The sequence below is a fragment of the Medicago truncatula genome, chromosome 3 (assembly GCF_003473485.1).
Source record: "Medicago truncatula cultivar Jemalong A17 chromosome 3, MtrunA17r5.0-ANR, whole genome shotgun sequence".
In the NCBI taxonomy this organism is placed as follows: domain Eukaryota; kingdom Viridiplantae; phylum Streptophyta; class Magnoliopsida; order Fabales; family Fabaceae; genus Medicago; species Medicago truncatula.
In genome coordinates, this window is record NC_053044.1 from 17,753,573 (window position 1) to 17,768,685 (window position 15,113).

At 35.3% G+C, this 15,113-nt stretch overlaps 3 protein-coding genes across 3 annotated transcripts; 2 read left to right on the forward strand and 1 right to left on the reverse strand.

The window, feature by feature from the left end:
• The first annotated feature begins 361 nt into the window (after positions 1-361).
• LOC112420111 (uncharacterized) lies at positions 362-1,117 on the forward strand. Its single transcript, XM_024778749.1, has 2 exons — positions 362-683; positions 795-1,117. The coding sequence occupies exons 1-2, from the start codon at positions 362-364 to the stop codon at positions 1,115-1,117; spliced, it is 645 nt and encodes a 214-aa protein (XP_024634517.1).
• A 2,517-nt stretch (positions 1,118-3,634) lies between these two features.
• On the forward strand, positions 3,635-9,786 carry LOC25488906 (homeobox-DDT domain protein RLT1). Its single transcript, XM_013604064.3, has 8 exons — positions 3,635-4,042; positions 5,418-5,525; positions 5,770-6,414; positions 7,123-7,202; positions 7,696-8,133; positions 8,240-8,323; positions 8,662-8,750; positions 8,848-9,786. Exons 1-8 carry the CDS (start codon positions 4,036-4,038, stop codon positions 8,918-8,920), a joined length of 1,524 nt encoding a protein of 507 aa, XP_013459518.1. The 5' UTR covers positions 3,635-4,035; the 3' UTR covers positions 8,921-9,786.
• Positions 9,787-10,440: 654 nt separating this feature from the next.
• LOC25488907 (spindle pole body component 110) lies at positions 10,441-13,645 on the reverse strand. Its single transcript, XM_024779255.2, has 3 exons — positions 13,318-13,645; positions 12,964-13,233; positions 10,441-12,100 (listed from the first exon to the last, which is right to left on the reverse strand). The coding sequence occupies exons 1-3, from the start codon at positions 13,327-13,329 to the stop codon at positions 10,775-10,777; spliced, it is 1,608 nt and encodes a 535-aa protein (XP_024635023.1). The 5' UTR covers positions 13,330-13,645; the 3' UTR covers positions 10,441-10,774.
• Between the last annotated feature and the right edge of the window lie 1,468 nt (positions 13,646-15,113).

Genomic DNA, 15,113 nt, shown 5'->3' on the forward strand with positions numbered 1-15,113 from the left:
AACGCAAGAGCAAAGTGGTTGGCACTTTTGTTGAAGATTATTCTCATTTCAATCATTTCATTGATAGTAACATCCTTTTAGATCTTCCTCTTTGTGGTAGAAATTATACTTGGTTTAGAGGGGATGGCGTCTCTATGGGCCGTCTTGATCGCTTTCATCTTTTAGAGGACTTGTGTGCTTATTGGCCTAATTTAATGCAACGTGCTTTAAATTGTGGTCTTTCTGGTCATTGCCTCATTTTGCTATCTATGGATGAAGAAAATTTGGGCCCTCGCCCTAGGCGCATTTTGAAGTGTTGGGGTGATTTATCAGGTTACAAATAGTTTGTTAAAGATAATTTGCAATCATTTCATATTGAGGGATGGGAAACCTGAACACTTGGCATCAGAATCACACTCAAAACCTTGAAGGTCGTTTAAGCAATGTTCAAGATTGGATTGCTTTTCTAGATGTTAAAGGGGAGGACGATGATCTTTTACTAGAAGAAATTGAGGAGCTTCATTCTCTATCAGCAAATTTATGTTCCTTATCACGCATTAACACCAGCATGCAATGGCAGAAATCTAGATTACTTTGGTTGAAAGAGGGCGATGCTAACTCTAAGTATTTTCATTGCATTATGTCCTATATGCGGCGACCAAATTCCATATTTTCTTTGATTGTTGATGGCACTACTGTTGAAGGCGTGGAAGAAATTTAGGGACTGGTTTTTAATCATTTCTCATCTCATTTCCGATCTGTGGTAGCCGAAAGACCTAGCATTGAGAATCTCAATTTTAATATGCTTAATGTAGGTCAGTGTGGAGAGCTAACCAAACCTTTTTCAGTTGAGGAAGTTAAGAAAGCTATTTGGGATTGTGACAGTTTCAAAAGTCCTGGACTAGATGGTGTTTATATGGGTTTTGTTAAGGGTTTCTTGTCGGAATTCCGCTATGATTTTATGCGCTTTATATTTTATTTTCACAGGAATGGGAAATTGTCAAAAGGTATCAACAATACTTTTATTGCTTTAATTCCAATAGTTGAGTGTCCTCAACGCTTGAATGATTTCCGACCAATTTCTATGGTTGGAAGTTTATACAAAGTTCTATCAAAGGTCCTCTCAAATAGATTGTGAAGGGTTATGTCTAGTGTTATTTCAGAAACTCAATCAGCTTTTATCCATGGTAGACAGATTCTTGACGGTATCCTCATTGCTAATGAGATTGTGGAAGACGCTAAAAGCTTGAAAATTTTTTGCTCTTATTCAAAGTTGATTTTAAGAAGGCTTTTGACTCAATTGATTGGTTCTACCTTGAAGTAGTAATGAAAAAAATGAATTTTCCATCCTTATGGCGTAAGTGGATTATGGAATGCATCAGTACGGCCTCAGGATCTGTTCTTGTTAATCGCATCCCAACTGATGAATTCAAATTTGAACGAGGGTTGAGGCAAGGGGACCCTCTTTCTCCCTTTCTTTTTTTAAAAGCTGCTGAAGGATTAAATTTCATGATGAATGCTTTAGTAGAGGCTGGACTATTTTCTGGTTACAAGGTGGGCGCTAATAATAATCTTGTTTCCATCACTCATTTACAATTTGTTGATGACACCTTGTTAATTGGGGATCGAAGTTGGGCTAATATTAGAGCTTTGAAAGCTATTCTCCTTCTCTTTGAAGCGACTTCTGGTCTCAAAGTTAACTTCCACAAAAATATGTTAGTAGGTGTTAATATTCATGATTCTTGGTTGGCCGAGGCAGCCTCTGTTGTTCATTGTAAATTGGGCAGAGCTCATTTCCATCTGGGGCTGGCTATAGGTGGTGATTCTTGCAAATTAAAATTTTGGCAACCTTTGATTGACCGTATTAAATCCAGATTATCTGGTTGGAAGACCAAAAATCTATCTTTGGGTGGCCGTTTAGTTCTTCTAAAGTCTGTCTTGTCCTCTCTTCCGGTCTACTTTCTTTCCTTCTTCAAAGCTCCCGCATGTATCATTTCCTCTATTGAATCTATTTTTTTTTTTTTTGGGGGGGGGGGGGGGGGGGGGGTGTGTGTGTGTGAGGAGGTTAGGAAAATTTCTTGGATTAACTGGGACACTATTTGTTCCAAAAAGGATAATGGAGGCTTAGGAGTGCAGAGGATTCGAGAGTTTAATTTGGCTTTACTTGGTGAATGGTGTTGGCATATGCGGGTTGAAAATAGGAGTTTGTGGTATAGAGTTTTAGCAGGTAGATATGGGGAGGTAGGAGGTCTAATCGCAGAGGAGGGGCGGTTTAACTCTGTTTGGTGGAATAAATTAATAAATATAAAAAATGGGGCTGATGTGGGAGGTGGGTAGTGGTTTGATGATATATTGTGCGGGAGGTCGCTGATGGTTTTAATGCTTTATTTTGGTGGGATCCTTGGATTGATGGGTTAGTTTTGAAGAATAGTTTTGACCGCCTTTTTGATCTTGCTACTAATAAAATGGCAACGGTGAATGAAATGTATTCGCTTGGATGGGGAAGAAGGGGAAGCTTGGAAGTGGCGGCGTCGTTTATTCGCATGGGAGGAGAAGGTGCGGGAGTGTTGTGATGTTTTAACTAATATTGTTTTGCAACCTAACCATTCTGACAGGTGGATTTGGCCCTCACATGCTTCCAACACTTATAACGTCACAAGTGCTTATAACCATCTATTGACACCAAACAGCAGCATCTTGGCAGCAGCTCACTCGACAGAAATTTGGAACAAGGAAGTGCCCGTGAAAATTAGTCTCTTTGCTTGGCGTCTGTTGCGTGATAGATTACCAACAACGGACAATCTAATTAAAAGACCCCTTTTACTTCAAAATGCTCAGTTTTGCGTGGGTGGATGCGGTATGATGGAGGATGCTAAGCACTTATTTCTCTCTAGTGATTTTTTTGGTAAACTTTGGTACTATATTGCTCACTGGCTTAGTTACCACATAGTGTTTCCTGAACATGTGCCAAACCATTTATATCAATTTGGCATCTTAGGAGGCTTCTAAAAAAACAATCGCTTCGCTTTTAATCTTATAAGGTTATCTTATGCGTGGGTGATTTGGCTTGAAATGAATGCTTGGGTTTTTCACCAAACAAAAGCTTCGATTAATCAATTGCTAGATAAAGTTAAGCTTCAATCTTATTGGTGGTTGAAAGCGAATCATCATAGTTTTGGTTTCTCCTACCATACATGGTGGTTAAATCTTTTACCTTGCTTGGAAATTATTATGTAACAAGGTAGCTTTCTTTTATGGTTCCCCGTTTGGTTTTGGTTGTAATTGATACTATTTCCGCAGAGATTTTGGCACTCTTTGTGCTGAAATCTTCAGGCTTTCAGTAATATATTCTATTTTAGTCTCTTAAATAAAATTGAGCTTATCTTTAATGGATGATCTTTTTATAATCTTATAAACAAGTCTTTTAAAAATTAATTAAAAACTTTAAAAAATTTAAGAATAATTAAACAAATTTTAATTTAACAATGACAAAAACTATATTTAGAAAAAGTTTTATCAAAATTAAAACATGTTAATTTATTTTATGACGACTAAGAATGAATTTGATTATATATTATACTAATTTAACCCTATAATTAGAAAACCAAAAAAAAAAAAAAATTGAACTGTTTATTCAATTTTATTTTTCTTTCTGTTTTTTGAGTAAGGTTGAGTTTTCTTTCCTTTTCTCCACACTCATTCTGGAAATAAAAAACACAGAGAAGCAAATCAAATCCAATTCAATAATTAAAACCGAAAAACAGAACAAAATTTTAATATTCTTTTACAATGATAGGAAGAAAAATATCCTGCAAAATTTGATTCTAGCAAGAACCATTCATGCACAGAGAACAAAACAAGTTCCCTTTTTTTCACCCTAATTTTTCTTGCCTTAATCAAAGGGTCAAATTTAATGCCCCACATATAAATTCTGCATTCTGCTTTGGTTTTGTTCAAATGGTTCTCTTTTTTATGAGAAGCCAGTGATAAAGTTTGCACCTTTACCCCTAAAACTTGGTGATAATAAGGAGATTCACCAGAATTTCTCACAGCCATATGGAAGGTATTGTAACAGATTTTTTTTTTTTTTTGCTTTTACTTTTTATCTTTCTTTCTTATGATTGATTCATGTTCATGCATTGTTTCCATTTTGGGGGAAGGTTTTTGTAATGGTGGATTATTTTTCAGGGAATTAGTTGAATTTTTCTTAATATTTTAGGTGTTCAAATATTTAGCTTTTTGTCCAAATATAAAAATAAATATTTAGTTCTTACACATTTTTTTAAACCCTAATTTTAACTTGTTTTTCTTTTGTTATTGGATCTACTTTCTGTATGTTGCATTTTGTTAGGTAATGTTAATTTTGAGCTTTTATTTTTGGGAGATTAGCCACTTTAGTCCTTGAATGGGAAAAGAGTCGTCACTTTAGTCCTTGAATGCAGATAAATTGTAAAATAGTCCCTGAATGTAGACTCTGTTAGTCAATTTAGTCCCTGAATGCAAACTCCGTTAGTCAATTTAGTCACTGAATGTAGACTCCGTTAGTCAATTTAGTCACTGAATGTAGACTCCGTTAGTCACTTTAGTCCCTGAAATTGACCAACAAAGTCTAGATTTAGGGACTGTTTTGCAATTTCTCTGCATTCAGAGACTAAAGTGACTACTCATTTCCCATTCAGGGACTAAAGTGACTAATTCCCTTTTTTTTTTTTTTTGGTTTGTAACTTTCTTTCAAATCACATGTTTTGGTTTCATAATATATAAATATAAATATGTGTATATGAGATAAATTCTAAGGGGTTGGCCTAGTGGTGAAGGCTTGCTCCTCTATAGGTCTGAGTTCGAATCCCCCAGGGGCCAACAGTACTTGTGTTGGTCCAGTTCATACATGACTTTGCTCTGACTTCAATTGGGCTCCCCGCTAGTGGACAATGAGATTGGTCCCTCGAATTAGTCGCTCCTTATGCCGGATATGAGTTTCCAAAAAAGAAAAAATGTGTATGAGATAACTTATGTAAAGTATTTTGTTGAATGGTTTTTGCGAAGAAGGATTGCGAGGGTAGAAAGAAATGCCTGGCTATGATGTTCTGTTTATGAACTGAGAAAAGAAATTTTGCTGCCAGCTAAGAATGAAATTCTTTTGCTTTATGTTTTTAGTGATCTTGTTAAACCAGTTCTCAACAACTTAAGATTATTAGGGGAGGATCTATTTCATTGAAGCAGGTTCCGAGTTATGCATGCTCCTTTCACAATTTCTTTTCAGTATTTGACAAAAACATGTTTCTTTCTGCTTCTAGATCAGAAAAGGCAGATTTCAAGCTCTTACGGAAAATATTAAATTTCCCAACATTAAACTGATTCGAATCGTTCTTGTGTTTGTCTTGTTCATTTCCATTCTAACATGTGTACTTAACTTGTGCTTTTCTTTTGGTTTTCAGAACCGATGGAGTTGCAATTAGAAGACAATACAACCTCTACGGAGAAAAATAGTAAAAGAAAGCTTAAAACCCCTGCACAGCTTATGGCCTTGGAAAATTTTTATAACGGTAAGTGTACTTCTTTTCATGGTTTTAAATAGTGGTTGTGATTATGTTCTGAACCTTTATAGTATGATAAAATGCGGCCGCTATTGCTGTTGTTTGTGATGCCGCTGCGAATACCTAAAAACCGTTATATTGCGGCTGCAGACTGCAGTTTAAAAGTATTCTTCTTTTGTCATATGGATAGGTGGTTAATGTACCATGCTAAGCTTTAGTTCTTGAGGACTTTCTTTTTTGACTTTGTTTCCAGAGCACAAATACCCCACAGAGGAAATGAAAGTTGAACTTGCTAATGAACTAGCGTTGACAGAAAAGCAAATCTCGGGATGGTTTTGTCACAGAAGGTTAAAAGATAAGAGACTGATGAAAGGTGAAGTATGTGCTAATGGACGACAAGATCAATCTAGTGGTGTTGTTCAAGACCGTGTCAGTGGACTAAGGCAAGATTCATGTGGAAGCACTAAGCATGGTGAGTACAGGTGTTTGGATCCCAAAGAGGTTGAGAGTCATGGTCTCTATAATCATGAAGTGTTGGTTGCAGATATGAAATATGTACTTAGAAACCATTGTACAGAAAATGATAGTGAAACGGATAACTCATCACCTGAGAGTAGCTCATCTTTGCAAGAACGGTATTATCTCCAAGGACAGGATCCATATGATATGGAGCTTTCTAGACACGCAACACCAAATGGAGCTCTTCCACCCTTAAATCCTACGGGATATAAACCATCAGGATATTTAAAAGTGAAGAAAGAAATAGAGCATGCTGCTATAACTGCTGTTAAGAATCGGTTAGGAAGGCATTTTCTGGAAGATGGCCCACTACTTAATGTAGATTTTGATACAATTCCTCCAGGGGCATTTGAATTTCAAACTGCAAATCCAGTTAATGGTATGTTTACTATATGCTTTTAGTTTTTCCAATTTTTTAAGTCCCGTTCAATTAGTTTTGCAAGACTAGTTATATCTTCTGCAGGTTTTATATCCGAGTTCACGAGTCGAGCCAACGGACCCTTCATGAGTCTATGTAGACTCTCGATTTTGACAACCTTGCATTTATGTTTTGATTATTTGAGGTCCTGAATGAATTTTTAACATGTTAGCACCTTGTCTGAAATTCTCACTATTAATGGTTTGTAAAATTACATATGTTCAAGAGGATTGTTCGAGCTGCAGACAAGGCTAAAACCAAGATCTGAACTTTTGAACGTTGTAGCTTGACTTGGAGCTCATATCGCTCTTTATCAGATGATGCTATTTTTTTATTTTTTTTTTTTTTTTTTTTGTGAGGGAAATGCCCAAAGAAATATTGTTTTGTTTTTATATATCTTTCTCAAGTCAAAACAAATGAATTATGGCTGTGAAAATGGATATTTCTTTTAAGAACCACACATGTCTATCACATGCCCATCTTTTTGTCAGTGTGTCTTTGCTTGTTTTGGATAATAGAATTTATGACTAACTTGAATGTTTCACTGTAACAATTTTGTCATAACTTATCTGTGAGGGTTTATTGTCTTTTATATTTCTGTTTAGTCAATTGGTCCTTGACCTATTATCTGATTGCATCTAGTTATCGTGTTGTTGAATGCTTTGGCAGAAACATACCATGTTGCAAACCCCTCTCTTTCAAATTCTCCAGAGGACTGTGCCCCAAACAGGCAATCGTGTCTAAACTCTGTAAGTTGAAGTTCATGATGAATTCATCCTTTATTTTTCATCATCCTATTTGAACAAATATGATACATTAATCATAAGTAGGACATTAACCTGATCTTTAATGTTACCATTGTTGTCAATCACGAATCATGAAAATCAGTGCTTAAATTCCGCATCGCAGCAGTCTGACAACACTGCTAAATAATAGATTGTGGAACAAGAGTGGTTTGTTAGAATTCTGCTATGATAGAGTTGCTATTCAACAACACTGAATGTTACCCATGCTTACGATGAGTAATGATTTCTTTAAAATCATTGTTTAATTGTTAATCACTTTTGAATCCACTTGGGTTGGCCTGGTGGTGTTGCCTTGGGACCTTGGAGGGTGATCCTCTCAAGGTCTCAGGTTCAATTCTCCCTGGTGCCAATTTCGGTGAGCTAATTTTGCTTCTTCAAAAAATATATTGCTAATCACTTTTGTCTCACTTATTTGTTTTTCCATACGTATTTGCAGAGTATTGATTTATATATGAACAAATTAAGTTCCCAAGATTTCCAGGATAAGAAATCCCACCAGCTTATTCAACAAAGAACAAATTTTCAGGGTCGTCCAATTCATACCAATCATTTGCCTGGCAAGAACTTTCCTGTGGATTTGAACGTAGACTCAACTGGGGAAGCACCTTCTTATAATGGCACTAGAAATCATAGAATAGGCACTAAGCATGGTGTTGAAAGGATGAGATCTGATTCTGCTTCTAATCCCAATCGCTATCATGAGAATAACCTGGTGATTATGAAGTCAGATCCACTACTACATGGCTACAATAACGGTAATGTCAAGAATGTACAAAGGAGTGGATATATAAAATCCGAACCTTCAAATGCAATGCATAATTCTCGAATTTCTATGGATTCTGAAGAAAGAGGGCTTTCTGAATGGATGGCAAAGGTCCAGAAATATACTTGTGCTTTATGTATTTTTCCTTTTCGTGTAATCATCAGTTTCTTTTGTTTACAGATGACTTAACATGTATGCTTGGTTGCATTTTTTGCAGGAAGAAAAGTTCAATGGGACTAGAAAGATTAAAAAAGAATATCATGAGTCAGATGGAGTACGAATGCCTTCGAGAGAAATTGTGGTGAGTCTTGGATGCATAACTTACTTGCATTTGTGGTATTTGATAATTTGATTTTCTATCGGTGTTGTCAATTGTGGTCGCAGAAAATAGCGGTGTGATGAAATTCCGCTATCAACAGTGCTACAACACCACTATTTGACAATAATTCTACCAATTGGCGTATCACGGAACAAAAATGATTTTTTAAAATTCTGCTACGTTATAGTCATATGGTGCTGCAGCGCTCTAGCAAAATCTATTTATTAATATTTTCTTTTGAGCTCATTCCCCTCATTCCAAGCTTGTGTATAACATATCTTGATTTATGTATCTTATCTTTTCTTAACATTAAAACTTAGGTTGCAAAGCGAGCTAAATTTGATTTACTTCATCAATATGATATTAAACAAGAACCTGCTGCTGAGATTGAACCAAGGAAAACTCAGAGGTGACAATCTTTATCTTTCATTATTTCTGTCTTCATTGAAGAACAAAATATATTGTGCATAGCCTTAACAGCATGAATTTCAATTATGATAATGTAGATCTGCTGTGGAGTTGCCATCTAGCTTTAGCGAGGATGATGAAACTGCTGAAACCAGTTCCTCCCTGGGTTGAGTGCTGATGACTGATCTTAAAATTGTGGGTAGTTTCTCTAAGTTATAGGGTTGTACAGTTTAAAAATTCACATTCATATTTTAAATTCCTATTCATACTATGGGAGCCACTTTTTGTAGGATTTTGGCAGCTAGATAGTCACATAACTACATTTGATGATATTGTGCTTTCCTATTTTGAATGTGTTTGTAACTAAATGGAAACCCTATTGCGGCGGTTTTTAGTGTTGAAGCAACAGTGTGACCGTTGAGATCGAGTTGTTTGGAATCAAGCTTACTGTGGTCGCAAATTGCAACATAGAGAATTGAAGCTGACTGTTGCATGGTTTTGGACATTGTTACTATTATTTTGTCTCTTTTTCCTTCAAACCTCCTCTTTTTCAGCCATTAAACTAAACACCAAACCATGTCATCACACACAGATATAAACTATTCGATTTTTTTTTGGTGTCCGAGGTTCGAACCCGGACCATGTATATATTATGTATTATCCCTACCAATTAAGCTAAGCTCATGAGGACAAATTATTTGATTTTGTTACTATTGCTTTCCATTCTCCTAGTTAACCATTTAAAAGAGATACAGAGAATAATAGTAATAATGTCCAAGACCATGCAACAACCGGGGTTCAATTCCATGTGTTACGACTACATTAAGCCTGATTCCGAACTACTCGATCTGAGCGGCTCCGTTGTTGCCTCGACACCGAAAACCGCCTCTCCTGTACGATGGGAAAACTTTTAGAATCTAGAAATTTTGGGTGTAAATCTCATCTTTCATGCAGCTGCTTGTCGTAAGAGGGTACCAAATGCAGTATATACATGTCATTATTTTGTGGATGGTTTTATCATGGAAGTGCTTTGGCAACTTAGTTTGTTCCAATTTGGTTGGTTGCTTGGAAGAGTTATCAACTTATGCTTTTAATATTTGAGAAGAATGATTTTAATTTGTATTGTTTGAGTAGAAAGATAAGTAGATGATCCAGTGGATTGAAATTGAAGATCCTTCACAAAGCACCTTGATACCTTACCCTACCCATTTACAAGGCGCTTGTTTCTCCCATTTATAAAAATGTTAATGTTATGAAATATTATAAGTGGATGAATGGATTAATGAGTCATACTATTAGACTGTTAGATTTTTTCTCTAAGTTATTATATTTGTCTATAAATAGAGCTTATATGTAACATACTTTGATACACCGGAGAATAATACAAAACTTATTTCTATTCTCTGTTCCCCTCCTTCTCCCTATTTTTGTTTCTATTCCATTAGTTTCATAATATGTTATCAACACGAGCTTACACCCATGTGATGATTTGATGACTAAATATGACCGTGCCTCGTTAAAGTTGTTCTCTTCATTCGTAAACTAAATATAATCGTGCCTGATGACTCATCTTTACCATATAAGAAGAGAAAAATTAACATTTTTGGAGCAAGAATTTTGAGATATTTCAACTAAAAGAAATTTATGTTTACCCTTAAGTAATGACTAATTAGCATATGCAATTTAGATTGAACCTAGTCAATATTCCTAAGTTGCATTACATTGACGGACTTAGTTGACACTGAGAGCGCTAGTTAAGGATTAAAACAAAAAACCTATAGCGAAAAATAACATCTAATGAAAGATATAACATAATAAATTCATCAACATCTGGTCAAATGAGTCCTTGTGTAAGGCTCCATTACATCAATAATCAAAATCACAAAAATAAAAACCTAAGTAAACGTCAAATATATCAAGTTGCAAAAAGTCAATATAGCACCTTGCATGTGCTCATATAGTCCTTTATAAATTCCAACTCCTGTTGACTGAACCACTAAGTGTAATTCATTTGAAATTCAAAAATTATATTCCATCTCTAATATTGGTCATGTGTGTCATCATTTGGTCTGTTTCTTTTTTAACACCATCAGTAGTGTGTGGTGATACAAAGGATGTTGATGAAAGACTTGCATTTTTATTATTGAAATGATTAATTTTCTTTATGTGTTTTTTCCCTTTTATATGCCTTTCCATCACAACTTGTGAGTTGGTGCCAATTTGACAGAGCTCACACCATAAACCTCTAGCCTTAATCATTTCTGTCAATGCACTCTTCCCTGCTTCCTCAGTTGCAGCACCTTTTTTACTCTCAAAAAAATCTACATTTTGGTTTTTCTCCGCATGTTGCTCCTCATTTTTAGATTCTGTTACTTTTTCATCAACCGTCATTTCCTCGAGCTTCTTCTCATTTTTGGATTCTGTTACTCTTTCATCAACCGTCATTTCCTCGAGCTTCTTCTCATCTTTAGATTCTGTTACTCTTTCATCAACCGTCATTTCCTTGAGTTTCTCCTCATTTTTAGATTCTGTTACTCTTTCATCAACCGTCATTTCCTCGAGCTTCTTCTCATCTTTGGATTCTGTTACACTTACACCATTATCCAACACCGTCTCCAAAAGTTTCTCCTCAATTTTAGATTCTGTTACTGTTTCATCAACCATCATTTCCTCGAGCTTCTTCTCATTTTTAGATTCTGTTACACTTACATCAACTGTCATTTCCTCGAGCTTCTTCTCATTTTTAGATTCTGTTACTGTTTCATCAACCGTCATTTCCTCGAGCTTCTTCTCATTTTTAGATTCTGTTAAACTTACACCATTATCCAACACCGTCTCCAAAAGTTGCTCCTCATATTTAGATTCTGTTACTCTTTCATCAACCGTCATTTCCTCGAGCTCCTTCTCATTTTTAGATTCTGCTACACTTTCACCATTATCCACCATTGTCTCCAAAAGTTGCTCCTCATTTTTTGATTTTGTATCAACCACATTCTCATTCATGACTTTCAAGGCTATGCAACAATTAGAAGTCGTCTTTTGATCTTTTCCTGCATCAACCTCTGATACCGTTGTATTAACAGCTATATCAGTAACCTTTATCACAGTGTTTTGACCTTTCTTGTTGTGCTTGTCAATCTCCCTTTTCTGTCTTGCTTCCCTAGCCTTATGCTTCTTACCATTCAGATGATCATTCAAGCCATTCTCACTCGTGGCATTAATCCGACACAGTTCACAACTCCACTCCTCCTTCAGCTTTTTGTTCAAACCAATTGCAGAAGGCTCATCGCTAGGAACATCTTGTGTCACCGCTTTTCGCTTTGCACTATAGAGACTCATATCTGGCTTAGCCTGCAATTAAACATCACATGCTCATTGACCAATTAAGAACTTCAACATTCACTACATGTTCAAATACACAACATTTCAAATTTTATCATCACATTATGCTAAATTGCATTATTTTGTGTTGACCTAAAACCAAGGATCCAAGTAACCTACAAATTTTTATTCATGAAAGGTAGCCTACAAATTATTTTACTACCAGATCTACTTACACAACAAACTTCAGTGCACAAAATTATCTAAGAAAAATATGTATAAATGCTTAAGTTAGCATGTTTGATTTTCTTGGGTGAGACACAATGCAATGATATAGTGTGAAAAAATGCTGAATAATGTGTTCATTTACCTTAGACCGGACTATTCATCTCCTTAAATGTTTCTTATAAAAAAAATAATCTTATACTATGCTCTGTATGTAAAGAAAATAGAGGATTTTGACCTGGCTTTTTATCATTGTAATTACACTCTTAAACAAATTTTTCTTATAATAATAATATTACATTGTTGGTGTTATTAAAAAAGATAATAATTTATATTATTATATTTGCTATATTATTGGTGTTACTGAAAAAGATAAACATGATTTATTGGGTGTGTTGCAATTTCAAAGTCATAATATATATACTAATAATTTTAATCAAAATCAAAATTTAGTATAAAATATTGTTAATGTTTTTTTAAGAAGAATACGAGTTCATGTTTTACACACGTTAGCATAGTTAAAATAAAAAATAAAAAATGGTTAAAATAGTTGATTAATCTTTAGTTTACAAGTGTTCAAATCTACGTATAGTTTGTTAATATAATGTTAAAACATAACAGTTACACAACACAAATAGAAGAGAATAGAAAAAGTTATGAAACTTTACCAATAGAATAATTTTGTCCTTGTTATTACGAATCTGTGTAGAATGTTTGATTTCAGGAGGGGCCATAATCAATGATGGTTGCGAAACACCGATGTGATCAACAGACCTCTGCATGGTTCCAAACGTCCTCTCCATTGCAAGCTCCCTCCACACCTCCTCCTCCAATTCTTTCTGCCGCAAAATCTTTTGGCGGATTTCTTCCTTCTCGATTTCTCGCTGTGACGCCGCCTCGTAAACTAATGATCCATTAGTGAGATAAGTCTTCTCAGTCTACAAATTCAAAATCAGAAAACAATTAGTTAGTTCATCGATATATTTATTAAAACTAACTTGATGTGAAGGTAACAAACTAACTTGTTCAGCCATGGTTGGTTGAGTTGTAGAGACTTTGTTTCAGAAGCCGAGTTTGCACTTTGAAGGTAACCCTAACCCTAACCTAAACTCAGGAGACAATGCTACGTTTATAACGATAACGATTAACGAACAACAGTTTTTATTTTTGTCTAAATTTTAATTTTTTTTCTCTTCATTATTTGGGCTTTAGAATGTTGGATAAGTTACACAACATGAAATGGGGGTATTGTTTTCTTAGTCACACTCTTTAATACACCCCAACTTTTTACAAAATCAAATTAATAAATTAAGGTTTTATGCTTACGTTTTTATCCTGCATTATATTCGTTCTAAACACAATTATTCTATCTAGCAAAAATATATCAACAAATTAAATGTCACTATTTTAATTTTATCGACCAAACATCACATTAATATTTTTTTAATCAATTTCAAATTCTATTTTAATAGAATTTTAATAATATTATTCATAATAGCATTCAAATTAGGGTGTACATGGATCAACCCACAAAACCCGGTCAAACCCACACAAAAAAAAAGAATTCTGCTCATTACCCAAATGGATTCGCTCATTCCCAAAGTAAATGACTGAAATGCCCCTACGCATGTTAACATGCACTAGTGCAAATTATAACGTAGCTTAAGATAAATAGCGTGACTTAACATGTGCTAGTGTTATTTGTGAGTTATTTGTTGAATGCTTAGTGCAAGTTAACATGCGCTAGTGTATTGTGCAACGTGAGTTAACTCACGTTGCCATTTGCACTAACGTTAGTTAACTCACGTTCATAGCAGACAACAGAAACTGCAATAAATGCAGTGCAGTAACAGAACTGAAACTTGAAAAGTGTAGAATGACCCGTAATCACGCCGCATTCATAACTTAACCGAATTACGCCAGTTTAACAAGATTATCGGATAATACGACATAATCGATCCAAATTACTCAAAAACATTGTTTTTCTCACAATCATGTAATCACACATAAACGATCCAAACGGTCCAAATTTCACAAATTCGTCGGTAATTATCCGTAATAATTTAATACAATGAAAAACCATTCTTGTGTTTTTTTTTCAAAGAAACATTTCAACCTAAACGGACAATTACACTTCCTTGAGCCCGTGCCTTCAAGCTTTGGTTCTTCCTCGTCTTAGGTGGCTTGTATTCACCACTCCTCTCACATTGCATCGTCATGTATGGCACTATAGTACTGGATTTATCTATAGAAATAGTAAATCCCGCCCTACCCGCTTGTCGACGAACCCAACCAAGTAATTCTTCTCGATCTTTCCATCTTTCATTTGTTGTAAAAAATGACCCAGTGTTTACTTGAATAACACGAACACCGGAAGGTACCGGTTTAGGCTTCTCTTCAAAGTTACCGGTAGGTACCGGTTTTGCTTGGTTGTGAACTATGTGAGCTTCAACTTGAAAAGGAATTTTCACTTTAAAATTCACATCATTGGCTGGTTTTCCTTCGCCGGAACCTTTGTTTTTGCCCGGTTTCGGCTCAACGCCATCCTCCGCCACATTTTCAACCATGCCACTCAATGTCTACTCAATAAAAAAAAAAACAAAGAAAAAATAAATAAGTGACTTGTGCGGCAAGCAAAGCAAATAAAAAAAGTGGTGCAAAATTTCAAATTCTGGGCTACTGTCAGTAGCGTGAGCTAACTCACGCTAGTGCTATCTACCTACACAACGTAAGTCACGTTGCCCTTACAACTAGGTTTGCGGTTGCCTGCTGGGTTTTGAACGAAAATAGTACTTAACGCAAGTTAACATACACTATG